The sequence below is a fragment of the Larimichthys crocea genome, chromosome XI, assembly GCF_000972845.2.
Source record: "Larimichthys crocea isolate SSNF chromosome XI, L_crocea_2.0, whole genome shotgun sequence".
NCBI classification, from domain to species: Eukaryota; Metazoa; Chordata; class Actinopteri; family Sciaenidae; genus Larimichthys; species Larimichthys crocea.
In genome coordinates, this window is record NC_040021.1 from 17,877,338 (window position 1) to 17,901,698 (window position 24,361).

The 24,361-nt window shown below is 44.5% G+C and overlaps 3 protein-coding genes across 4 annotated transcripts in view; 1 reads left to right on the forward strand and 2 right to left on the reverse strand.

The window, feature by feature from the left end:
- Positions 1-548: 548 nt before the first annotated feature.
- Positions 549-6,797, forward strand: rmdn3 (regulator of microtubule dynamics 3). The gene is made up of 12 exons (XM_027284291.1): positions 549-1,091; positions 1,466-1,655; positions 1,829-1,972; positions 2,631-2,964; positions 3,473-3,509; positions 3,852-3,912; positions 4,009-4,084; positions 4,162-4,239; positions 4,323-4,421; positions 5,196-5,249; positions 5,739-5,819; positions 5,902-6,797. The coding sequence occupies exons 1-12, from the start codon at positions 866-868 to the stop codon at positions 5,959-5,961; spliced, it is 1,440 nt and encodes a 479-aa protein (XP_027140092.1). The 5' UTR covers positions 549-865; the 3' UTR covers positions 5,962-6,797.
- A 648-nt stretch (positions 6,798-7,445) lies between these two features.
- On the reverse strand, positions 7,446-12,792 carry rad51 (RAD51 recombinase). 2 transcript variants are annotated; one of them, XM_027284297.1, is made up of 10 exons: positions 12,656-12,792; positions 12,034-12,134; positions 9,609-9,746; positions 9,121-9,238; positions 8,933-9,024; positions 8,732-8,826; positions 8,466-8,579; positions 8,228-8,357; positions 7,934-8,055; positions 7,446-7,814 (listed from the first exon to the last, which is right to left on the reverse strand). In XM_027284297.1, the coding sequence occupies exons 2-10, from the start codon at positions 12,115-12,117 to the stop codon at positions 7,691-7,693; spliced, it is 1,017 nt and encodes a 338-aa protein (XP_027140098.1). In that variant the 5' UTR covers positions 12,118-12,134; positions 12,656-12,792; the 3' UTR covers positions 7,446-7,690. The 2 variants fall into 2 exon arrangements, with proteins under 2 accessions (XP_027140098.1, XP_027140099.1); XM_027284298.1 differs by having other exon boundaries at positions 12,034-12,131; positions 12,656-12,787.
- Positions 12,793-13,597: 805 nt separating this feature from the next.
- cenpe (centromere protein E) overlaps positions 13,598-24,361 on the reverse strand; it is a 28,705-nt gene continuing 17,941 nt past the window's right edge. The window contains exons 29-51 of the mRNA XM_027284292.1: positions 23,803-23,952; positions 23,461-23,670; positions 22,982-23,290; positions 22,427-22,510; positions 22,157-22,273; positions 21,818-22,051; positions 21,269-21,502; positions 20,798-21,031; positions 20,009-20,173; positions 19,846-19,920; positions 19,234-19,314; positions 18,647-18,772; positions 18,364-18,558; positions 18,059-18,268; positions 17,738-17,947; positions 17,361-17,561; positions 17,042-17,218; positions 16,844-16,944; positions 16,454-16,551; positions 16,203-16,338; positions 15,718-16,103; positions 15,591-15,629; positions 13,598-13,764 (exon numbers count right to left, since the gene is read on the reverse strand). Coding sequence (XP_027140093.1) covers positions 13,685-13,764; positions 15,591-15,629; positions 15,718-16,103; positions 16,203-16,338; positions 16,454-16,551; positions 16,844-16,944; positions 17,042-17,218; positions 17,361-17,561; positions 17,738-17,947; positions 18,059-18,268; positions 18,364-18,558; positions 18,647-18,772; positions 19,234-19,314; positions 19,846-19,920; positions 20,009-20,173; positions 20,798-21,031; positions 21,269-21,502; positions 21,818-22,051; positions 22,157-22,273; positions 22,427-22,510; positions 22,982-23,290; positions 23,461-23,670; positions 23,803-23,952 — 3,852 coding nt within the window. The 3' untranslated portion in view covers positions 13,598-13,684. The remainder of the gene's footprint in view (positions 13,765-15,590; positions 15,630-15,717; positions 16,104-16,202; positions 16,339-16,453; positions 16,552-16,843; positions 16,945-17,041; positions 17,219-17,360; positions 17,562-17,737; positions 17,948-18,058; positions 18,269-18,363; positions 18,559-18,646; positions 18,773-19,233; positions 19,315-19,845; positions 19,921-20,008; positions 20,174-20,797; positions 21,032-21,268; positions 21,503-21,817; positions 22,052-22,156; positions 22,274-22,426; positions 22,511-22,981; positions 23,291-23,460; positions 23,671-23,802; positions 23,953-24,361) is intronic.

The window sequence follows — 24,361 nt, forward strand, 5'->3', positions numbered from 1 at the left end:
CAACAAAGTACTAGTGGTGTTGAAGTGTTCTTTTGTTTGTTTGTTTTTCATGATTCCATAATTTTTTCCTCGGCTTTGAGTGATTCCATTTTTTTTCTCCCTCAGCTTGGTCTAAAAAAGTAACTATTACTGACTACCACAATTGTTTTCTTGATTTCTTTTAGTGTTTCTTAAAGCCAGAAAGTTGCCATTTGAAATGACTTTAGTTTTGTCTCATGTCTGTGATCTGCTCAGTATTTATGACTTCATATTATTTGTATTTGTTTGCAGTTCACAAAAACACTTCATACCATATAGATTATACATAGACGTGTAAGTCCTTTGTTATTCTTCATTCATATGTATTTACAGTGTTATTTACACAGCTCCATGTGTATTTTGACCTGTGCTGGTTTTTAGTTGTATGTTTTTGACATCTATCTAACATTTGTTATTAATGATTCAGTGTTTTTGTTTTCAGAATGTAAAATCAGCTTTTAAATTTGTGGCGGAAATGCGTTTTATTTTGTAAACAGGAAGTCATTTCCCCACGCGCGTGTCTCTTTGGCAGCCTCGTTGCTGACGTCATGTTGTGACGTCCTATATTTTCATGGCACCGTTCCTGTCAGCTCACGTAAACAGACTGCGCTCCCGTTAAACCGAGCCGCTGCAGTGCCGTTTGGACGTTTCTAATTAAACGTCGTCACAGTGTTATCAGCTAACTGGCTAACAGCTAGCAGTGAGCGCGAGCCGTGGTATTTTGTGAACCACGTTATTCCACGCGAGGAAGCTCGTGGTGGATGTTTTGTGACGTCAGCGTGTCTTCTGAGAGAAAGTGACGTTCATTTAACGACAGTTTCTGTCGACCTGCGTCTGGACCGGAGAGATGAACACGCCGCTCGGGAGGAACGGGTTGATCGGGCTGGCTGTGGGAGCCACGGCCGGCCTGGGACTGATCGCGTTCATCATTTACAAAGAGATATGCAGGAGGAAGTCCCACACGATGGTGCTCGAGGCCCGGCCAGCTCCCCGAACAGCTCCCCGAACAGCTCCCCGGCTCTTTGACGCGGCGGATGGGGCAGCTCTGCTGCGGGGGACGCTGGATGAACAGGGTGGGTGGCTCTGCTCTGCCTATCATCATTATATAGGGTGTGTGTGTGTGTGTGTGTGTGTGAAGTGTGTGTGTGTGAGAGAGAGAGAGACATGCTTTGGTTTGAACTGCGTATTATCCAGGTGTCCGCACAGAAAGGCTCCGAGTCTAGAACCTTCTTGCTGTGAGCCAACATGTCAGATGGTGCCATCTCTCTGTCAGCACTTCAACATGTATTATGAACATTTAAACTGTAATATTGCACATGAGCTGACACGTTGGTAAGGACCTGCTGTCACTGCAGCCTGGGTGAAAGCAGGAGGAAACACAGGGAATGGATGAATAGTTCATGTTTGGACAGATGTCTAATGTATCGTCTCCCTTTCTCTCCTCCAGAGTTGGAGGCTCAGCAGCAGGCTCTGGCGGCGGTGGAGGCAGCAGTGCAGGGTCTGTCCCCGGAGCAGCAGCTGGAGCTCAGGAACCAGCTGGACCAGGTGCTAAACTGCGTGGCCTCGCTGCGCTCTGAGGTGGCCGAGCTGAGGGGCGGCCTGCAAGACATCGCCCTGCAGATCATCCAGGATGTCAAGTGAGTCAGAGTGTGATGATCTGTCATACCATAAAGGCTCGTTGTAACTCAATCACACAGCTGCTTTCTGTACAACAAGTTCCAATAATCCGAATGTTACAGTAACATTCCCCTCATGGAAGCTGTGCTGTTGTTTGACTGATGTATGTCTGCTCCTCCTTTCCCACGTTCAGAAAGGGAGTGGAGGACAGTCAGCGGGTACGCCGTCGGCGCCATTTCGTACACAGGGAGCGCACTGACTCCAACAGCTCCAGCTCCATCTACTTCACAGCCAGCCAGGGTGTGGCCAGCACGTGTGACGAGACCAGCGAAGGAGGGTATGTTGTGGGCTCACTGTGGTCTGTGTTATATCATTAATTCGATGCTTGTTTTGATGAATGAATGTTTTTCCATGTTTGATGGTCATTGATTCACTGATCAGCGCAGCTTTTCACTGGTGTATGTGTCTCAGGAATGTTTTGGTTCCATGAAGCCTGGAAAGAGGCTTTGAGTCGAGCAGCGATGTAACATTGTGCACGTCCAGATCAGACTGAGATCCAGGTTTGATACAACAGTGGCTACTTTTAATGAGCTTCTTAACAAGCTTCATCAGCTCATTTGTGTTAATCTCTAAGACCATTACAGATGGTTAACTAGTTAACTAGGACATGCTAAGTATAAGTAACTGACTGACGTTCGGTCCTGCTTGCTGGCCAGTAACATAAGCACACTTATGTTACAGTGCAACACAACATTACATATTCATGAAGAAATCAAGGGAGTTATTTCCCCAAATTCCCAAACAACAACACACGTGATTGTCCATGTTAATACTTTAAACCTGTCCAGACTGCGACACAGAACCAGAGCTGAGCGTTTAGTTTCATTCTGCCAAAGAGAGCAGAGAAGATGTCAGCAGATGAGGGTGACGGTGACACTGATTCTGCTGTTGAATTTTCAATTCATTCACCTGCGACCCTCCATCGTGTGTCCCAGGTACTCGACAGCCTACGCCGAGTCAGACTACACGGATCGTGACACGGACCGGGAGGAGGGTGGGCGGGAGCCTGAGCAGGAGTCGGAGGAAGAGGAGGACAGGAGCTGTGCCACCGTCCTCACCCTCCGCCAGGAAGACTCCCAGGACGAAGAGGTGGAGGAGAGGGGGATAGAAGAAGAAGAGGAGGAGGATGATGAAAGGAGGCTGCAGCTGGTGACTGACGTTCCCAGTGGGGAACTGGCTCTCCTCCTGGCTCAGAGTGACATCCTCCACACAGGAGACGCCAGTTTAAAGGCAGAGGGCTTCCGCCTGCTGCTGGACAACAGAGCTGAGGTGAGGACATGACTCTCACTCACTGGTCACATGATGTAAAGTGGTTAGACACACACACACACACACACACACACACACACACACACACACCCTATATAATGATTATTATAGCAGAGTATTTAAGCAAAGAAACCCAAATAAAAGTCTAAAAGTTGTACTGAGCTGCATTTTTACAAAGAAAAGGATTTAAAGGTCCAGTGTGTAGGATTTGGTGACATCTAGTGGTGTAGTTGCTGATTGCAACCACCTCGCCTCAACATCTCCGTCTAAGCATAAAGGAGAAACCACAGTCGCAGGAGAGACATGACAGGCCTAATCTAGAGCCAACATGGTGGACCCAGTGTCTGGAGATGTCTCCACGAAGTAGTCTCATTGTTATTTTCAGGTGATTCTACAGTAATGAGAAGACAAGTTAGTATTTTAGATTCAGTTTCTGACTGAGTGTATGAACACATTTAAAGGGTTAAACTGCATCCATGGCTCAAAAGACTCATTGTGTAATTCCCAGAGTGAGAATGATTCAGCTGCACAGTTATGCACTGTGGGTGCAGCTGTTTCAGTACACTGATGAGAAGTGATGTAGCAGTGTAGCTGCTGTGGGACAAACCTGACATGACTACAACATCCATGTTGTTTAGGGAATGTTCGGGACAAATGTTTGCTTCTCTCCACCTCACGTATCTAATCAAAGTCTGTACATCCTCCAAACATACCTACATGTTGCAGAAAGAATGCCAAGTAGTTTAAGCAAGTTGGAATATACCCAACAAAAACTCAACTAGACTGTCTGCTCGCAAAGCTGCTGGCTCACTCGCGAGCACCTCAAGACATTAGACGGTGAAATCTGAGCCGTGTGCGCCTCATTGAACTGTGAGCTGGTGTTGCAGGTTGGGAGGAGGCAGAGGCGGCTCTGAGGAAGAACGGCCTGAATGCAGAGTGTCACAAATGGTAAAGATGATGCAGTGAACACACACTGAACAGCTCTGTGTAGATTCTGTTTCCACCGCTGACCCGTCTGCTTCCATGTTGATGTTTCTGGTTCAGGTTCGCTGTCCTGACAGGACTGAGCACACAGCATGAGAGCATGCACAGCAAACTGAAGAGCAGCCACATCTTAAAGGTTTCTGCTTTTGCTATTTGGGTTCATTTGAATATTTGGAACTATGAACAACATGACTGAGTTCTGTCTCCACTTAGGAGCATCTGGACCGGGCAGTCGCCCTCAGAGACAACGACCCCATGTGTTTCTACCTGCTGGGCAGGTGGTGCTACGAGGTGAGACAGGAAGCTGCTGGTGACTGCGATCAGACAGACTTCATTCAGGACATGACTTCAGCAGTGTGTCTCTGTGTCTGCAGGTGGCCACTCTGGACTGGCTGGAGAAGAAGGCGGCTGCCGCCCTCTACCAGAGCCCCCCCACCTCCACACTGCATGACGCCCTCGAGAACTTCCTCAAGGTATCAGCCTGCTGGGGTTGTCTAGACAACCCACAGGAAGCAAAGACATCGTCTCACACTTGTGGTGCTTTGCTCATTAGAACTAACAACCCAGCAATGACTCAAACAGCCTCTGTTGATGTGTCTATAATCCTGTGTTAAAAGAATGTCCTCTGTGTAGAAGAAGAAGAGATACTTTATTAATCCCTCAACAGGGAAATTCTTTTTTTCACTCTTACTTTATTTTCTATGCCCTGAACACACATACAAGGACTTCCCGTGCATAGACATGCAATGTGGAGAGAGATGGAGAGAAAGATGGCAGCCCCCCTAAGGAGTTGGGGGGTTCAGTGCCTTGCTTAAGGGCTCCTCGGCAGTGGTGAGGTGAACTGGCACCTCTCCAGCTACCAGTCCACATTCTATGCCCATTCGTAGGCATTGATCCACAGATTCTCGTCCAGCCACTGCATCACTTTCTCTTTATTTTTTGGCCAATCGCTACAAAGTTTTCAGGCAGATGTAGCTCTCATTTACATATTTAATGACAGTTTTATTTGTTTGTGGACAAGAGGAATCAGTACAACAGATGGAATGTATCCATGGAGTCCAGCTGAAGCTCATTCACAGCTGTCTTTTGAAATATTTGTGTGGTATTCCTGCCTGTATTGATGAGACTTATTGACGAGTGCATCAACAAAGGCTTCGCAGTAACATGCTTTTTGTTAACTGTATGGCTGTGTGATTGGAGATCAGAATGTTTCGAACATGAAATCTTTGTTTTGTTTGGTCTTCTAGGCCGAGGAACTCAGTCCAGGTTTCTCCAAGACCGTGAGGCTTTACATCGCCCAGGTAACCAATCAGATCCACCGTTTCATAGATCAGATAGAATGAACTCACCATCAACATGAACATGAACATGACTGACTCTTCCGTACACACAACTGGTACCCCTTCTTCTAAGTCATAAATGAGTCTCACAAGCGTGCACACACACGTTTTTCAGTATGAAAAGTAATCCATGGTGACAGTGCTAACATGATGCATGATTCCGAGTTGTAACTGTAAACAAATAGTGTAAAATAAAGAGAGCTCAAGGGGAGCTCACACTTTTGATGTATTGATGGGGTCAAGACATCTGATGCTGCTTTACAGTAATCGTTATCCGTAAACAAGTTCCTGCTTGTAAATTTGGGTGAATCTGAGAAGACCCTGACTTCATAAAGAAGTTTCCATATTTTTTTACTTGGGTTACATTCGTATTCATGTCTTTCTTCAGTCAGCTCCTCTGTGTTTGCATTGAGCCTGTAAACATGAATCATGATGTTGTTTGACTCGCAGTGTCACAGAGAGCTGGGAAACATCTCTGAGGCCACAAACTGGACTGAACTGGCTCTGAAGACGCCCACAAACTCTAACGATGTAAGAGATCACTGTGTGCTACATGACAGTCACCAGTGCGTGCACGTCAGAACACAGTTTATTGTTCTTTTGTTATTTCCAGGATGAAGAAACGTCTAAGCTGGAGGCTCAGCTTCAAGTCTTAACCCACAGAAAAATCTGAACCAGCAGACGGAGCCACAGCTGATGGCACCGATTGGCGAGTCAGGCCGTCAATAAGTGGTCATCCAATCAGTTGTGCTCTACAAACAGACTCCTCTTCTTTCCCTTCATTGGTGGATATCATTGTCAAACTGTCACTGTGAAATTCTATTGAGTTTATTAATGTCTAATTTATTTTCTTTAATAACTTTAATTGATAATATATATTGTAATGGATGTGGTATATTTATTGTTTTTAACTCTTTGTTTGCTTTTTAAACTGATTAAACACATCAGCTCCATTTAAGACATTTCACCTGAACTACAAAACACACACACACACACATACAGTACTTGCATGGCAAGAAAACCTGTTTTGTAATTTGGGTGTTTCAACCTTTTTTAGTTGGTTTTTGTATGAGACACTGTGCAGTTACTCAGAGCAGTGAGGTCAAACATGGGGACTAATGACCAAAGCCTGCTTCTGCTTCTACTGTTGAAACGTGTGGAAATGTTAACTGATGAGGAAACAGCAGGAATGTTTCACTGGTTCACTTTGCTCTTCATCGTTCAGATTCATTAATAGATCATGATTCTTGTTTATATTGTATGATGAATCACATATTGACCCCTCAGTAAGCAGTGAAGCAGCTGAACCTTCAAATGATCCTGATATTTTTTCCTTTGCGATTTGCTGCCTTTGAACTGTGTGTGTGTGTGTGTACATTCCTGTTATTTTCTGAAGTGACAGTGAAGCTGCTGTATGTTACTTTGACTTTATTTTCTATTCATTTATTGAAGTTCATTTTGCTGTTGCTGCTGTTGACTGACACTGACAATAAAATTCTGCTTTTGTAATTTTATGACCCTCCCTTTGTAACTAATGTGTCACTGAGAACATGTGAACAGGCGACAGTATGAAACTGATGATCCAGGACAACATTAACAAATGAGACATTTAATAGTAAAACAAATTTCATTTAGCTCTGGAGCTTATATACAGAAGGCTCTGGAAGAGACAGAAAAAGGACAAACCAGTAAAAAGACAAAATAATTTTTTTTTTTTTTTTTTAGTAATTCCATAAAAATGTAGCTTAGCATGAACTCTTTCCCTGCTAAATAATGTTTCAGCAGCATTCACACACATTTCACTGTCAGACCACTCAACAGAAAGTCAAAGAAAAAAGTTCTCAAACTATTTCAGATAGTTTTTAGGTTTCCTGCCCACTCGTCAGATGAACTGCAGAGGCACGCTGCATTCAGACAGAACATGGAGACTATTTATGGCTTTTGAGATTTAAATGACAAAGATAGAATAATAACTAATAATAATTACGTGATTAAGAGCTCATAATCATCAGAGAGCTTCTTGGCAGATGTAGTTCCGTGATAAAGATCTCCACATCATGAGATTTTTTTGTGATGGTGGAGATGCTATCAGGTAATTATTTCACGTAGTATTTCATAACAGTATAACGGGTCTTGTAATTATGAAATACTGCATCAAAAGTCTTGGGCTGAGTGCAGCGTGCTTCAGAATGAATGAGCCCTCAGGGAAGGTTTCTGTTGCATCAGGAGGGTTGGACCGTGCGATCGAGCCCTGACATTCATCTCTGATTCCACATCAGTCTGAGGCTTCATGTGAAGGCAGTAGTATGGAACCAAGATTACACATGCACAGAGACACACACACAAAACACTTTAAACCAAAAATGAGTCAGCAGTGTGTGTGTGTGAGAGACCCAGTGAGCTCAGTCCTTGGCATCACCCACTCCGTCAGCATTAATGGCAAACATGGCTTCAGCCTCCGGCAGGCAGGGCGAATCATAGATTTTACAGATCCTCGTCTCTCCTCTGCCTTTCCTCAGATACAGACTGCAAACACATCAACACGTGTTACACACTGGTGTCATTGTGTACACACTGTGCTGTCCTGTTATCAGGCTCCATTAAAAGATGCAGTGACAGTCAAACAAACACACAGCGTCACTCACCGCGTGGTGGAGGCGTGAGCCATAATGTTGCCTCCAATTGGTTTCTTGGGATCTGCAGAAAACATGGCGGCTCCATCCACCTGTGCTACCACCTGGTTGGTTATCACCACGGCAACACCAAACTGTTGTAACATAACACAGTTTTAACCTGCGTTAACATCACAGACTGGACTGGAGTTTAGTTTGACATGAATCATGTAGTTCTATCTCTGTTTTTTTTTTGTGAAGCACTCGGTCATGTCATGTCTCTGAGCTGTGTTTCCTGTATCTAAGCTGCTACAAAGTGATCATCACCTCGTCTGCCAGCCTGAGCAGCATGCGGAGGAAGCGTCCCAGGTGTCCCTGTCTGGCTGACAGCTCACCTCTGCCGGAGTAGTCTGTTCTGTACAGAGCTGTGGCGCTGTCCACGATCAGCAGAGCGTACCTGACACACAGCCAGAGAGAGGGAGTGTGTGTGTGTGAGTGAGTGTATGCTGCATGGAGACATGGTTCCACACGACAGCAAGTCAAGCACACGCCAAAATTGACTGACCTGGATTCAGCCATCATGGCAGAGGCTTGGTACAGCAGCTGTGTCTGATGGTCTGTGTTGAAGGCTCGAGCGTAGGCCACGTTGTCCAGAACATCACTTCCTACCAGTCCGTACCTGACAGCGGAGAGAGGTCACATGACATTCAAACACCGACTCGGACATTAAAGAGTCCTGTGCAGGTCCCACATTTCAATTCGCTTTCCCATTCTCAGACTGTTTTTCTATGATGAGTGCTGTCAGACTGAGGAGGAAATGTGCTGATTCACCTCTCCGCGACAGCGAGCAGCCTCTCTGGTCTGAAGGTGCCCTCTGTGTCGATGTACATGGCTTTACCTTCTCCACCACCCTGATCGATAGGCAGCTGTAAAACAGAGTGCAGAGTAACTCTCTCCATTCTGAACTAGAACTGATGCACTTTACTTCCTCTTATCACTTTAAACTACTACTACTCTTCAGTGTGACTCTACCTGACAGGTGACAGCTAGTGTGTGGCACAGCTGTGTCTTTCCTGTGCGAAACTCTCCAAACATCTCTGTGATGGAGCCCGTCTCTATGCCACCTGCAGGAAGAAAGACAGGTCACTGCTCGTCCTGGTCTGTGGTGGACGCTGTCCTCCTGCATACAGTAACAGACCACGATCATGTGATGTACCAACCCTGCAGGAGTTTGTCCAGCTCCTTGGAGCCGGTGGAGATCTGGATGATCTCTGCTCTCCTCTGGTGGAACTCGGTAGCTGTGGTGAATCCCATCGGCACTAGTTTGGCAGCTTCTGTCTGAGAGGGAAGAAAGAAAAGACTGCTGACTAAATATAGTACACCTCATGTAGTGATACATGCATCTGTATCATTGCACGTGCTAGCTGATACATAAACACACGTCAGCACTGAAATACTCATTTTGTTCATTTTGTCACTGAAACTAGAAAATAACTCAATGAAAGTGATTTTATGATGACAAAAACTCTGAAGCAATCTATTGACATTATTGTGAATGAATAGAAATGAGATGAATATGAAGAGATCCAATCAGAGCTGGTCTCTCTGTGTGGTATGGAAGCAAACATCATTTTATCAGCTAACGTGAGCTGTTTAACGCTGCATCAGGACAGTCCAGTTAGTGAGGAAGGTGGCCGCTGTCTCTTACTAGAATCTTGTCGGCCTTGGCCTCACTGATGCCCTTGATGTTGAGCAGCTCCTTCTTGGGTGCGTAGGCCACAGCCTCGATGGTGTGGAAACCTGCGTCCTCCAACTTCTTGATGTCACTGGCGCTGATTCCACATTGCTGAAACAAGAGACAGTGGAGCATTTATTCATCGGGAGAGAAAACCTGTAAACACTGTTGGATCAGGAACAGTCCTACTATTGTCCTGTGGGTGAAGCCAACCTGTTCTCTGAGCAATGCACAGGATGCTGTTGGAGATGTCAAACACTGTAGGTCTTTGTAAATGTCTTATCATGGCAATGATCCAAATCACCTCTATCATCACCTCTTTTAGCCACCATCTGGAACTCCACAAATCACTGTGTGACTGTATGTGGAGTGTTTGCAGTTGTGGCATATTTAACGTTACTTTGCACACCAAAGTGTGTGGATTAACAGAAGAGGCATTCTATTCTTGATTAGAAAAGAGAGCAGTGTCACTGCTGCACTACAACAGGGAGTCTTCTGTTCTCTCTCAGACTGCATCAGTGATTTTTAAACTGAAGTAAGGCAGCATGTAGTGATGACACGAGAATCAGGTTCAGTTCATCAGGTCGTGACTCTGATTTACTCTCATACTGTAAGCAGCTGACGTGAAAGAAAGCTTATTTCCTCTATGTCCTGCATACATTTTTATAGAGGAGTGTACGCCCTGCATTTAACAGTGTTTGTTCATTTTATTATCATTGTTTTTAAACTGATCCCAGAAGACTGTATTTAACCCGTGCAGCTCTGGTCTTCATGTTCAGACCTAAGCTGACAAGTCTTCTATCTGATTGTCACACTGATGTCGTGAAGTTACTGAGGTGGTACCCAAAGTGCTTTACAACAAAGCCATAAAACAATACATAACAAATAAATACAATTAAAAGTCCTGCAGCGCTGCAGAGTATTAAAGCCTTCCAGAAATACACAGAAAGGAGCAGACAGAATGAGTACACCTGAGAAACAGTACTTCCCTGGTCAGAATTTAACACCAATCTAAAGAAGTGTGTCTTAAGCTTTGATTTAAAAAGGCTGAGATCATTAGTGCTGCGAATGTCAGGGGGAAGTTTGTTCCACAGTCTGGGAGCAGCGACAACAAAAGAACGACCAACCCCTTGTTTCAATCTCAAACTAGGGGCCTCCAGCAGAAGCTGACCTGAAGAGCGCAGGGCTCTGCCACAATTGCGAAAAGTTAAAATCTCAGCCAGGTAGGGGGGAGTCAAGCCATTAATGGCGTTAAAAACAAACAACAGAAGTTTAAAATTAATTCTAAAACGGACTGGGAGCCAGTGGAGTGACGCCAGCACAGGGGTAATATGTTCACGTCTGGGCGTGCCTACTAAAAATCGGGGCAGCAGCGTTCTGCACAAGTTGGAGACGAGCAATAGAAGACTGACTGAGTCCAATGTAAAGGACATTGCAGTAATCAAGTCTGGAACTGATAAAAGCATGGATGGCCCTCTCAAGATCCTGCCGACTGAGAAAAGACGTTGGCCAAGAAACAGAGCTGAAAGAAGCTCGTGTTGACAACAGAGCTAATCTGTTTGTTAAATTTTAGCCTATTATCAAATGTTACACCAAGATTTTTGACATGTGATTTAAAACGGGGGCCAGAGTGCCAGAGTTTGTGGTGAAAACATTTGACATGGATGGTGAACCAAATAAAATGCATTCAGTTTTGCTGTTGTTTAAGTGCAAAACATTCTGTGCCAGCCACTGCTTTATATCTGTAATGCAGTCCAGTGTTATTGTTTGGTCTCATGGGCAAATATATCTGCAGGTCGTCAGCATAGAAGTGAAAGGACAGGTTGTGTTTTTATAATTGACCCCAGAGGTAGCATGTACAATGAAAACAGGATAGGGCCGAGAATAGATCCCTGTGGCACCCCACAGGGCAGGGATGCACTTGAGGAGCAGTGGTCACCAATCACCACTGAACCTGACCTAAACCACTGAAGAGCGGTGCCACAGATGCCAACGTGCTGCTCTAGGCGAGATAGAAGGACTGCATGGTCAACTGTGTTGAAGGCTGCTGTGAGGTCCAGCAGCACCAGCACAGCAGGATTCCCAGCATCCACAGACAGGGCAATATCATTGTGCACCTTTAACAATGGAAGGTGGACTGGTAGCTGGAGAGGTGCCAGTTCACTTGAGCAAGGCACCAAACCCCCCAACTGCTCTGAGGGCGCCTCTCTGTGTGTCTGCCCATCACTCCACCATCTTGTATTTGGGGTAAAAATGCGTGTAAACAAACTTGAGTGAAAAAAAAGAGTTTCCCCCTCGAGGGATCAATAAAGTATCTATTCTACTGTGGAAAGAAAAAATGAAACGTGAAACACAGCATCATTTCTAATAAGGAACACACTGTGCTCAGGATACACACCTCCAGTCTGCACAGAGGCTGCGGTCCAAAGTTCTCCTCCTCCTCCACCTCCACCTGCTCCCTGGCCTCGCTCCTCATAGCCATGACGTGACCTGAGCCTGCTGAACACAGAGGACGCAGTGACGTCATGTCAACACATGTCTGACATGTACTCCGTGACTTCACTTCCTGTGTGACAGTATGAGTACATATGTCTACACATATAATGTTACTGTGTGACAATGACCGTTAACACAGAAATAAAGTAACGTTTTTAAGTTCAAAGAACAATTACAATATTCATTTCATCACAGCTTTATTGTACAATTCACAAAACGTGATGCTCATCGCCCCAGTGGCTAAGCAAGTTAACGAACATTAGACTAACGTTAGACTAACGTTAGACTAACGTTAGACTAATGTTAGTCTAACATATTTGCTGCGAACTGAACACACCGAGTTGTAGGAGTGCAGCCGTTATGTTCACAGCCGGTTTAACGTGAACGTGTTTTATGACGCAGCTTCATTTCACATTCAAACTGTTCATTAGCATTAGCGCTGTTTTCGACAGTTCGATGCTGCAAACCAGCTGACGATGCTGCGAGCTGAGAGTTCATTAGAGTTCATGTTGCTCATATCTCACCTGTCCTCTGGTCGTGAGCAGCAGACGTGAGTGTTGTTTTGCTCTCTGCTGTCTTCTTCTTCTTTCTCTCAAACTCCACTGTCTGATAACCAAAGCTCCCGCGCGCAGCCAACTCAACAAACGCAATGACGTTGTACGTAAAGACGCCGCCTTTCACAAGGTTTCTGATTGGTCACATCCACAGAGCGTGTAAAAAACATCACATCCGGTCACATCAACGACTTTCTCTATCCTTCAAAGTAAAAGCTCACGGATTTCATTTGGACGATTCTAACAGGAAGTCTTAATCTGACAGTTTGAAAGATCGCAGAAGCTATAGTATTTTCATTTATTTTGTTCTTACTAACTCCATTATTGTAGGAGTTGCTTTATTTTAAATTCAGTTGAATTCATTTCATTATTTGTCACATATAATCAGAACAATTCAACTGAACCAACCAATGAAATAACTATGCTGTATACAACCATAGAATAGAATAGTTAACAGTAACTAGCCCTAACTTTACCTGGAGGGGTCATTTCTTCATTTGTTTGCATGGCTTACATGTTACACTGTTTTGGTTGCTGTACTCACAAAGATTAGATTAATATAATTGCCTTTAAGGAACATTCAGGATTCATTCAGCAAAAAGGCATGCCACAAAACAGCCTCATAAAATAAATAATAATACATTTCACATGACATGACAAGTCGTCAGCTCAGGATATGGAAACATCTACAGGTCTATGACAACTGAGCAAATTCAATCTTCTGAGGAAGTTCATGGGATATGATCAAAAGCAGAACAGATGTTTTGTCAGCTCCTGTTTCTAAAGGTCTTTTTTAACCTATACTAAATCCCATGCTAGTTACAGTTTTAACTAAAAGTCAATGTTGTGCAATTCAGTGCTTTAACAAACTTTAACAAAGTCACTGGATTCAAACATGACAGACAACAGTTGTGTAGTTATGAAGCTTTATTGCAAAAAAACTCTAAAACGTTAAAAAGACAAAGACATTTGAATAATATTGCACACAAGGGGAACATTTCACTGGGTTTTACACATCTCTTCTTGCTTTGGAGACCGAGGCCACCACTCCTCCTTTCTGTCTGCTCCCACAGCGGCATCTGAAACACCAAAGAACTTTATTAGACACAACTCTTCTCAGGGAACGTGTTAACATGATGAATGAAGCTTAATGCTCTCCGTCTGCCAGTGGCTGTGACATTCATAGAATTCTTAAATGGCAACATTTGGTCTTCTATGATATTTCATTTGTATTTATTTGGTCCACCCTGTTTAAGTGCACAGTTCAATCAGTCTGTAAAACAGTTCCAACACACCCTAAACCCGAGAACCTTTATGGAAGACAACTGTTGGACTACGCTGCATTAGCTTTAGTCAGATTCTACTGGAGACCGACTGAAGAGTCTCAAAATTCTCTTAGACACTCTTAGAATTCTGACTTTGAATTTGAACCAGTTCTCTGTGGATTTTTTGTAGTTCCTTATTTTTCCTCTGTTTTAATAAGCTCATGTGGTAAATGAGCTTTCATAATGTCAGTTTTCTTGTTTCAAGTCTAATACCTGGTTGCGTCATTTTCCCAACCCAGTTTAGACGAAATCACTCCCACTTCTGCATGTTGAAAACCTTGAAGATTGTTCCCATGGAAACTGCAATCATGTGGGTCACTCCCTGTAACTGTGAGCTGTAATTTTTCCAGTAAACACCCTCCTGCCCAGCTTGTTGTTACCCCTCAGCTGCTCACACACTGAGATTGGGAAAAACGACACAGCCAGGACTATCTGGTTCCAGGAGTAGCAGGATGGGGTTTGTCTTCAAGGTGGAGGGGCAGCCCACCCTGCCTGCTCCAGAGACACTGTGGCAGTGCAGAGCAGCTCTCAGGGAGGAGAAAACTCAGATGAGGTGATATGGTGAATTCATCAAATTCATGCCTCATGTCATTATTTTCTATGTAACTGCAGCTGTCATATGCCGTCGAAGCTTTGGTGATGAGATGGTAGAGCTGGGCAATATGGGCCAAAAGTCATATCTTGAAATTTTTTAGCTGAATGGCGATGCTCGATATATCGATATTTTTTCTGTGGCCGGATAATTTTATACGTCTATTATTAATGGCCTGCCGGTAAATGGCACTCATACTACAAATTCCACAATGCACTGCAACAGCTGACACACAGGTCAAGACTCTAACCCCACTGCTTTGGTTGTTTATTGACACATTAATCTGTGGTCCAGTGTTGACAACTTAGAGTCTTTTCAGACCCTTTAGTAATTTCTTTTTATCCCAATAAAAGCGACTAGCGACAAATCTAGCGACTTTTTCTCGTGTTATTGAAGACTCTGACGTGACGACGTCAACGAGCAGCAAGAGACCTGGACAGAGGGAGAGGAGAAATAAAAGCCAACTGGGGGCTCAAGGGAAGAAATGTATAGTCATTTTAACGCAAAATAAACGATATGGTCTCATGCTATATCGCGTTTGAAAATATATCGATATTGATTAAAATATCGATATATTGGGGCAGTGTTTAGCTCAGTTGGTAGAGCAGCTGTCCCATGTACAAAGGCTCAGTTCTTACTGCAGCAGCCCAGGGTTTGAATCTGACCTGTGGCTCTTTCCCGCATGTCATTCCCCATCTCTCTCTCCACATTCCTGTCTCTCTTGAGCTGTCTCTGTTAAATAAAGCTTGAAAAGGCCCAAAAAAAACCAAACAACATTGATATATATCGTCCAGCCCTATGGGATAGTGCTTTGGAGAGATGTGGACCTGGTTTCATCTGAACTGGGTTGGAAAAATTATGAAAAGTGCATCAGTCCTGATCCGGGTTTTCAGGTTCAGTGGATCACTGGTAAAGTCCCAACACCTCATGCCCCTGTTAGTGAACCCTCAGTGGTGACCCAAACACACAGTGACATTACAGCAGTTACCCTTCTCTGCATCTGATGTTTCAGGAACATTGGAAACCTCTGGCAAAACAAACAGCTCGGGTCTTTATGATATCAACACTTCCAGACAAACAACAGAACAGGGATGGGAACTTTAGATGGAGCTTACCTGGAATGGTCCCAAGACTGGAATTATCAAAGAACTGCTTAGGATAGGTTCTGGACAGCAGCTCTGAACTTCCACCCACATCAAAGAAGCTGCTTTTGGGGGAGTCAAGCAGAGAGACCTTGGGAGAGTCAAGCAGCTTCCTGGGAGACTCCAAACCCTTCCTGGGGGAGTCAAGTACTTTCCTGGGGGAGGCCATGACCTTCTTGGGAGTAACCAGAAACTTCTTGGGTGAGTTAAGGAAGTTGGAGTCAGAGGTCATGGGGAGGCCCCTCTTGGTGGGAGTGCAGGGTGAGGGAGGCCTGTCCATCTCAGACTTAGTCTTCACCTTCAGCCTGATGGCTCTGCTCTTCCACTTGCTGATCTCTGCATGCTGATTGGACACCAAGCTGTGACAGGGGGAGGGACAGGTGTCAGAACGGGACTAAAAGATGCGATGAATCACATGACCTGTCTGAGCAGTTCTACGCTCAGACTGCTCTTCTCACCTTTCCAGCTCTGTGATTTTCAGCTGAAGATGTTTGACTTCCTCCTCCAGCTTGGTCTTCTCCTGCAGGATGCTGCTCTTGATCACTACACCTCTAGGGTTGGTCAGTCTAGCATGAAGGTCTACACCCTGCAGGACTGAAGTCAACACGAACACATCAGTGTGAACAGCTGATCAGTCATTTCAAAGTTTTCTGATGTGACACTCCTTAAAAATGTTTTTTTATCTGCAAGTTTAAATATGCTGACTTACACGACTCCTCTCCTTGTTGCTGTGTTTTCCTCAAGGCCTCCTTCAGCTTCCTCACTGAATCTTCCTTTTCATTGAGCAATGTGGTCATCCTCTGGATCCTGAGAAAGAAAAGCCTCTGGTCAGAACACTCAGTCATGGAATGAACAGAATAAACCTATTCTCTCCTACGTGTGTCAGGTGTAGTGCGCCCCGCAAAAGATGGTAAACCTTTGGACTGAAGTGTGTCACAGTGAAGCCACACTCAATCAAGTATTTCTAACATGACAGAGAAGCCTTTCACCACCTGCAGACACTTTGAAAGAGCTAAATAGAAGCTAACCACACAGATCCTGACATGTCATGACAATAAGAGAAAAACAAAGGCTCAGGATGCATCCAAAGAGCTCTTACTCTTGCTGGTGTTTATCAGATGTTGAAGTCAGTTCCACCTCCATTTTGAACAGTTTATTCTGTAGTTTTTCCAGCTGAGCAGCGCTTGGTGATGCATTTTTCTAAACAGAGAAAGAAAGAGAAATATTCAGAAAAGCTGCTCAGTGTGTCAGAACAAGCGTGTGAACTGCTTGATGAAAATTAGATGTTCAGATGAACCTCAGACTCTCGCAGTTTGCTCCTGAGGGTTTGGATCATGCTCTCCTTCTCCTCCACCTGTGCTCGGGTGTCCTGCAGCTTGGTCTGCAGGAGCTGGGTGGCCTGTTTGTGGTTGGAGACCGTGTTGTTGGCTTTGATCTGGGAGTCCTCCAGCTGCTCGTTCTTTGCACACAAAGCCTGAAAAACAGAAACATCTGTCACAGACAGCTCTCAGGATGTTGCATGTAGGACTGCATCAGTGTGTGTTTATGGTACTGAAAGAACACAGTGTGGGTGTGGTTGTGTGGCTCATGGACAGCGTATGACATCACAGACATACCTTGACTTTTTCTGCAGTGGTCTGGAGCTGAAGCTGCAGCTGCTGGTTGTCCTTCAGCAGGGACAGCTCTGTCTTCACAGGAGCTCCCTCCAGCGCCTGCAGCACAGTGGAATTCTTGCTTCTCACCTCTCTGAGTTGAGAATCAGCCTGAGCCTGCAGCTGCTTCAGCTCATCAAACACACTCTGTTCATCAATGATGCCCTGCGGGAGTCACAGACATAGAGACTTTATTGTCATCCAACTGCACATTTCCATTTGAGCAAAATTATGATAACATGAAATTAGAAAGATGAACAATTAGCTCAAACAAACAGTTCTGTGTTGAGATGCTAACTAACAGACAAAAACATGTAACAACACTGAGGAATGAACGATACCTGCAGAGTCCTCTTCCTGCTGTTCACCACCGCAGATCTGCGCTCCATCTCGCAGCTCAGGACGCTGTCCAACTTGCTGTAGCTGACTGGCTGCTTGAACACGGCCTGCAGCTGCTCTGTGAACCTCTCCCTCTCTCTGACCTCAATCGACAGCTCACTGGGGAAGAAGGCCACGCTGGCCCAGAGCTTCTCTGAGATGCTGCCCATTTTCTGCAAAGAGCAACAGAATCATCAAATTGCTTCACTACAAGGTGTAATAATGATAATAATGAATAGGCTCAAGACATTGTCTTTTTGTAGAGACTGTGCATCAGAGCTCACCTGCAGGTAGAGACTCCTCTTGTCCAGCAGCTCGGTCAGTCTGGCCTCCCACAGTGCGTGGAAGTCCTCGTCCTTCACAGAGAGGCTGGGTGCCTGCACTCTGCACAGCAGCACGTCTTGCAGACGCCTCTCCTCAAAAACAGCCAGGTCTTTCTTCACCAGCTCCTCAAACAGATTCCTATAGCCCTGTGCTCGCACCTGGAGGTGTTCCTGGAGACGCAGAGAGCAGGAGGTCTCAGATTATCACTCCATCAAAGAGTAAGACCTTTAGAACATTTGAAATGGGAAATAATATAGATACGTACCATAATGTTGCCCAGACTCTGGACAGTCTGCACTCCCAGCTGGCAGAGAGTGCTGTAGGTATCCATGGTGGGTTTTGGTAGAGGGGTCATATAAGGGTTCTTCAGGGAACACTGCACTCTCAGGGCTTTCTCCAGAACTGATGAGTTATACTTAGAACAAGTGTCTACAAAGTGCTGGAATCTCTTGAAGGACTCCTGTAAATTCAATCATTTCAGTGGAGTCACAGTTAGATTGAGCTCTCTTAGCGGTTCAGCTGATGAGTCAGAAAAGTTCAGTGGTTACCTGAAGCTGCCCAGTAGAGTCCTGCAGCCGTGATGTCAGCGTCTCCTTCACCCCACCAGCGCTCTGAGCCAAACTGCTCAGCTGCTGTCGGAGTGCTGAGATGGTCGTGTTCGCTTCACTCAGCAACTGAAAGGAAACGAGAAATAAAACCTCAAACTAATAAGATCTATTTTTATGCAGATGAGATTATCTTGTATGCCCATATTTCTTCTCCTTTACTACTAACTGATCAGAGACAATTGCAGGACAGGCCATCTCAATTTGATGTCAGTAAATATTGAACTGTATGTTACAGCTTCTCTAGCGGTGTAGTTTTATTGAGTTAATACGGAGGTCTGGTGTAAAGTCCAGGTAAGTTTTTCTCCTCTCAGGCTACAATATCACTCCAGGGAGCAGAGATGCAGGATACAAAATAGCTTGCGTGTTTTTAAAGCGCTCGGAAAAAACAGTCTGTTTAATGCATCAATATGGAATTAGAACACTAACATAAATCGCACGCACTCTTTTCCCACACTGTACATGAACGCACCACAGAGGACCCATTTAGAGCTGTGTTTTATCTGGCTCCAGTAGGACTTTGGACAAACCTGCTGTGACGTGTCGGCTTGTGCTTCAACGCATGTTTGTTTCTCTCTGGACATCTGAAGCTTCTGCTCGAGCTGCTGCACCTGATAACAACAGAGATGGTGACAGACATTCAGAAACACTCTGAATGACTAAAAGATGATGGTGATGAAACAGATGACATTTAACTATTTTTCAGTTATTTCATTCTGTAAGTTTAGGATGGAAACTGTTCCTGTCTTGCTCTCAAATAACCACACCTGTATTCAGGTATCATATCCAAAAACCTTCCAACTGTACAGAAAACTACAAACTATAGGCACTTGCAACCTCCAGGTGACTTGTGGTCAGGTGACCAGTGAAAACACCAAGAGGTAACTGCACCCAACCTCCAATAAAACCACAACATCACTTTTACACTTTGCTTCTTATGTGGATGAAACAAGAGATCCGTTAATCAGTAAAAGTTTGAGGAGCTGGTAAGTTGGATTCTTCCCATTGTTTCCAGTCTTTATGCTAAGCTAAGAAGAGGCTTGCTGCAGCTTCATATTTAGCAGACACACATGACAGTGACATCAGTCCTCTCATCTCAGTCAAATCCTTGAAAACAATGACGGTCAATGATTTGAACCCACTTCTTGTTGCAGCTTGGCCTCTTGCTCTCCTCTCTCAGCCTGCAGCATGTTCAGCTTCTCCTGCATGGCTGAGATCTGTAGAAAATAACATACAAGTTGTTTGAGACTGTCTGTTTTAAGCCTCATCTAAGTTACCAATGACTATATAACTGCACAAATGTACCATCTCCATGCTGTCCTCCAGCTGTGCTCCGAGCTCATTCTTCTCCTGTGTCAGTCCCTCCAGGATCTCCTGCAGCTGATCTCCCTGAGCACCAGCCTCCTTCTCAGACAGCAGACTGTCTCTCTCTGCTTCAGTGCTCCTCAGTTTCTCCGTTAGGGTTTTCACCTGTGAGGCAGGGAACAGTTAAAAAGACAACCTGAGCTATGGCCTAAGCATGACTTAGCTTTGGGTGCAACACGTAATCAGGGCTGAGAGTGAAAAAAAAAAAAACCTTTTGGCACCAGCTGCCAAAGGGCTTGCCATCACTTCCAACCTCCTCCATCCACGCCCAGTGCCATTTATTTTTGATACCCTTCGACATCTTTAGTGTCATCCCCAGGCTTCATGAACCTGCAGTCCATCCTGTGGGTTAGGCTACAATGCTTGTTACTGCAGACTAACGATGCTCACTTTAGCCTTGTCAACGACACATGAAGTGCCTGAGTGTCAACACCTAGCCTAAGTTCTGCCCAGCCCTGCTTCTGATTGGTTAGTAGGCCTAGAATGAAAGCTGTGATTCTATTGGATTCAGAGAAATGTCTAGATAAATCTGGCCGAACCAAAGAACACGCACCCTTTCCTTTTTTTTGCAGTCAACAGCAGCATGCCGGAGCTCCAGCACACAGTCAAGCTGATACGCTGGAGATCCAGACGGTGCCGGAATATCGGCTATCAGCCATGCTTAACAGCTATTATGTGTGCAGCCTTCTAACAGATGATGTTTGACAGAAAAAGCTCTCTGATACAAACCTCAGTCTGCTGTGTCTCCATGCTGTCCTCCAGCTGTGCTCTGAGCTCATTCTTCTCCTGTCTCAGTCCCTCCAGGATCTCCTGCAGCTGATCTCTCTCCTCACTGAGAGACGTCACTCTGCACAGCAGCTTCTCCATCTCCTCTGTGGAGGTCTGACCGCCAGCCTCCTTCTCAGACAGCAGATTGTCTCTCTCTGCTTCAACGCTCCTGAGTTTCTCCGTTAGAGTCCACATCTGTGACAGAGACAACAGCAGTGTTTTAGGAGTTCTGGTGTTACTAGCCGATATCCAGAAAACAGTCCAATTAGGCTTGATGTCAGAATGACACATCTCTGCTAATACCTCTCTCTATTGTTCTCCACATTGACAGTTCAACCAAAGCCTGCACAAACACTTAAACTTCTTAAACTCTAGCTTCATTTTTAACTGTTTAGGATCCAAATATTCTACTCTAACTATTCAGTTACAAACCTCAGTCTGCTGTGTCTCCATGCTGTCCTCCAGCTGTGCTCTGAGCTCATTCTTCTCCTGTCTCAGTCCCTCCAGGATCTCCTGCAGCTGATCTCTCTCCTCACTGAGAGACGTCACTCTGCACAGCAGCTTCTCCATCTCCTCTGTGGAGGTCTGACCACCGGCCTCTTTCTCAGACAGCAGACTGTCTCTCTCTGCTTCAATGCTCCTGAGTTTCTCCGTTAGAGTCCACATCTGTGACAGAGACAACAGCAGTGTTTTAGGAGTTCTGGTGTTACTAGCCGATATCCAGAAAACAGTCCAATTAGGCTTGATGTGAGAATGACACATCTCTGCTAATACCTCTCTATTGTTCTCCACACTAACTGTTCAACCAAAGCCTGCACAAACATCTCTGGTATAATGCTACTCGGACTACAAATGGGAACCAGAACAGTTCCATTACCAAAATCTTGGTATCAAGTGTGTCAATTAAGTGTTCTTAAACTCTAGCTTCACTTTTATCTGTTTAGGATCCAAATATTCTACTCTAACTATTCAGTTACAAACCTCAGTCTGCTGTGTCTCCATGCTGTCCTCCAGCTGTGCTCTGAGCTCATTCTTCTCCTGTCTCAGTCCCTCCAGGATCTCCTGCAGCTGATCTCTCTCCTCACTGAGAGACGTCACTCTGCACAGCAGCTTCTCCATCTCCTCTGTGGAGGTCTGACCGCCAGCCTCCTTCTCAGACAGCAGATTGTCTCTCTCTGCTTCAATGCTCCTGAGTTTCTGAGTTAAATTCTTGATCTGTGATGAGGGGAACAGTTAGAATGATGATCTGGCTCTTACAACAAGTGTTTCATAAAAGCGTCAGGTTTTTATTGAGAAGAAAACAAAGTGTCAGACACTAACCTGCTGATCAGAACAGCATTCTTTTTCTTCACTCAGTTTCTGCAGATCAGAGTTCATCTGCCTCTGCTCACACAGCTCCTCTTGGATGGACGTCAGAAGCTCTTGTGTCATGGAAGCCTTACAACAAAACATTATCTTTTGTCAGTCAAATATACAACCATGGACAGAACATCCAACCGTGGAAATCCACTGAATGAAGATTACAAAATGAATTTGGCAAAATACTTTGATTACAGCCAAGTTGGACCATATGATGAGCATCTGTCTCACCGTGTTGGTGCTCTGCTGCAGATCATCTTCCAGCTGTTTCTTGTGCTCAGTGACAGTCTGCAGACACAGACTCAGCTGGGCTATCTGTGGATCAGATGTGGACCCATTATTTTTTTGTCTCCTCCAAATATTTCAAAACATTTCAAACACAAGACGGCAAATGTGAAAGAAAGTCAAGAAAATCTGATGATGATGATCAGTGGATTTCAGCAGAGCCCCAAAACACACCTAACTGATGGACTAAAGCCATGCTGCACCATCACAGCCTGGAGCCATAATACATATTTTTATTGTACAACTCATTCTTAATGATTTTGTTTTAAAGAAATGTGACAAAAATAAACTATACTTGGATAACAAGTTGTTCCAACCATGCAGTCTGAATAGTCAAGTGGATATTTAGAACATGCCCAAATCAACATGACAGCACACTGTGCTCGTCACTTAAAATATTACTCTATGATTTGTCCCCTGCCTTTTTTATTAACTGTAACTACAAACCTAGGTGTAATGGATAGGAGATAGAGACAGAAGACAGTGTGACTCTTTACAAACCTCAGTCTGCTGTGTCTCCATGCTGTCCTCCAGCTGTGCTCTGAGCTCATTCTTCTCCTGTCTCAGTCCCTCCAGGATCTCCTGCAGCTGATCTCTCTCCTCACTGAGAGACGTCACTCTGCACAGCAGCTTCTCCATCTCCTCTGTGGAGGTCTGACCACCGGCCTCTTTCTCAGACAGCAGACTGTCTCTCTCTGCTTCAATGCTCCTCAGTTTCTCCGTTAGAGTCCACATCTGTGACAGAGACAACAGCAGTGTTTTAGGAGTTCTGGTGTTACTAGCCGATATCCAGAAAACAGTCCAATTAGGCTTGATGTCAGAATGACGCATCTCTGCTAATACCTCTCTATTGTTCTCCACATTGACAGTTCAACCAAAGCCTGCACAAACACTTAAACTTCTTAAACTCTAGCTTCATTTTTAACTGTTTAGGATCCAAATATTCTACTCTAACTATTCAGTTACAAACCTCAGTATGCTGTCTCCAGCTGTGCTCTGAGCTCATTCTTCTCCTGTCTCAGTCCCTCCAGGATCTCCTGCAGCTGATCTCTCTCCTCACTGAGAGACGTCACTCTGCACAGCAGCTTCTCCATCTCCTCTGTGGAGGTCTGACCGCCAGCCTCCTTCTCAGACAGCAGACTGTCTCTTTCTGCTTGAGCACTCTCAAGCTGCTCAGTCAGAGTCTTTATCTGTTAAAGTTTGAACACCTCTCATTAGGATTCATTCACAACATGTCCAACATGTGTATTGCTCTTAAAGAATAAAGTATAATTTTTTTATAGATATAACATTTACAAAAAAGTTAAAAAAAAAAGTTTTACTTGTGTTTGCAACTCTTCTTGCTGCTCACTCAGATCCCTGGGAGGTGCATCCTGTTGGGATTTTTGTGCAGTCTCCAGCTGTTTGATGCGTTCCTTCTGTTCACAGTTCTTCTCCAGAGCTGCCCTCAGCTCGTCCTGATTCTCAATCATCTGTTTGGTTGAAAGATGTTTTCATTTTTCATGCAGCCACAGAGGCATGGATTAAAGCAAAAAAACTAAATAATCTTTTAAATATTATTTTTTTCAAGCTGCAGCCAAGTCATATTCTCCATTTGTAATTTGTGAAACATGTTACAGGTTACGTTACTTGACCAATGCTATAAAAAAAAAAAAAAAAAAAAAAAAAAAAAAACACTCCACTCAGCCATGTTCTCTAATGCAGCCTACAAGTTTAAATACCAACAGTGTTTTACAGGTTGATGAATAGCTGTTCACTTTTCTTTTGTCTTTTCAATCTATGAAATCAAACAGACTTTTTTGCCAAGCTTATCTCAAGTTTTACTCTTTCAAATAGTCAGCCATCTACAGAACTTTTCAGTACATTATTTTTCTACCTCAT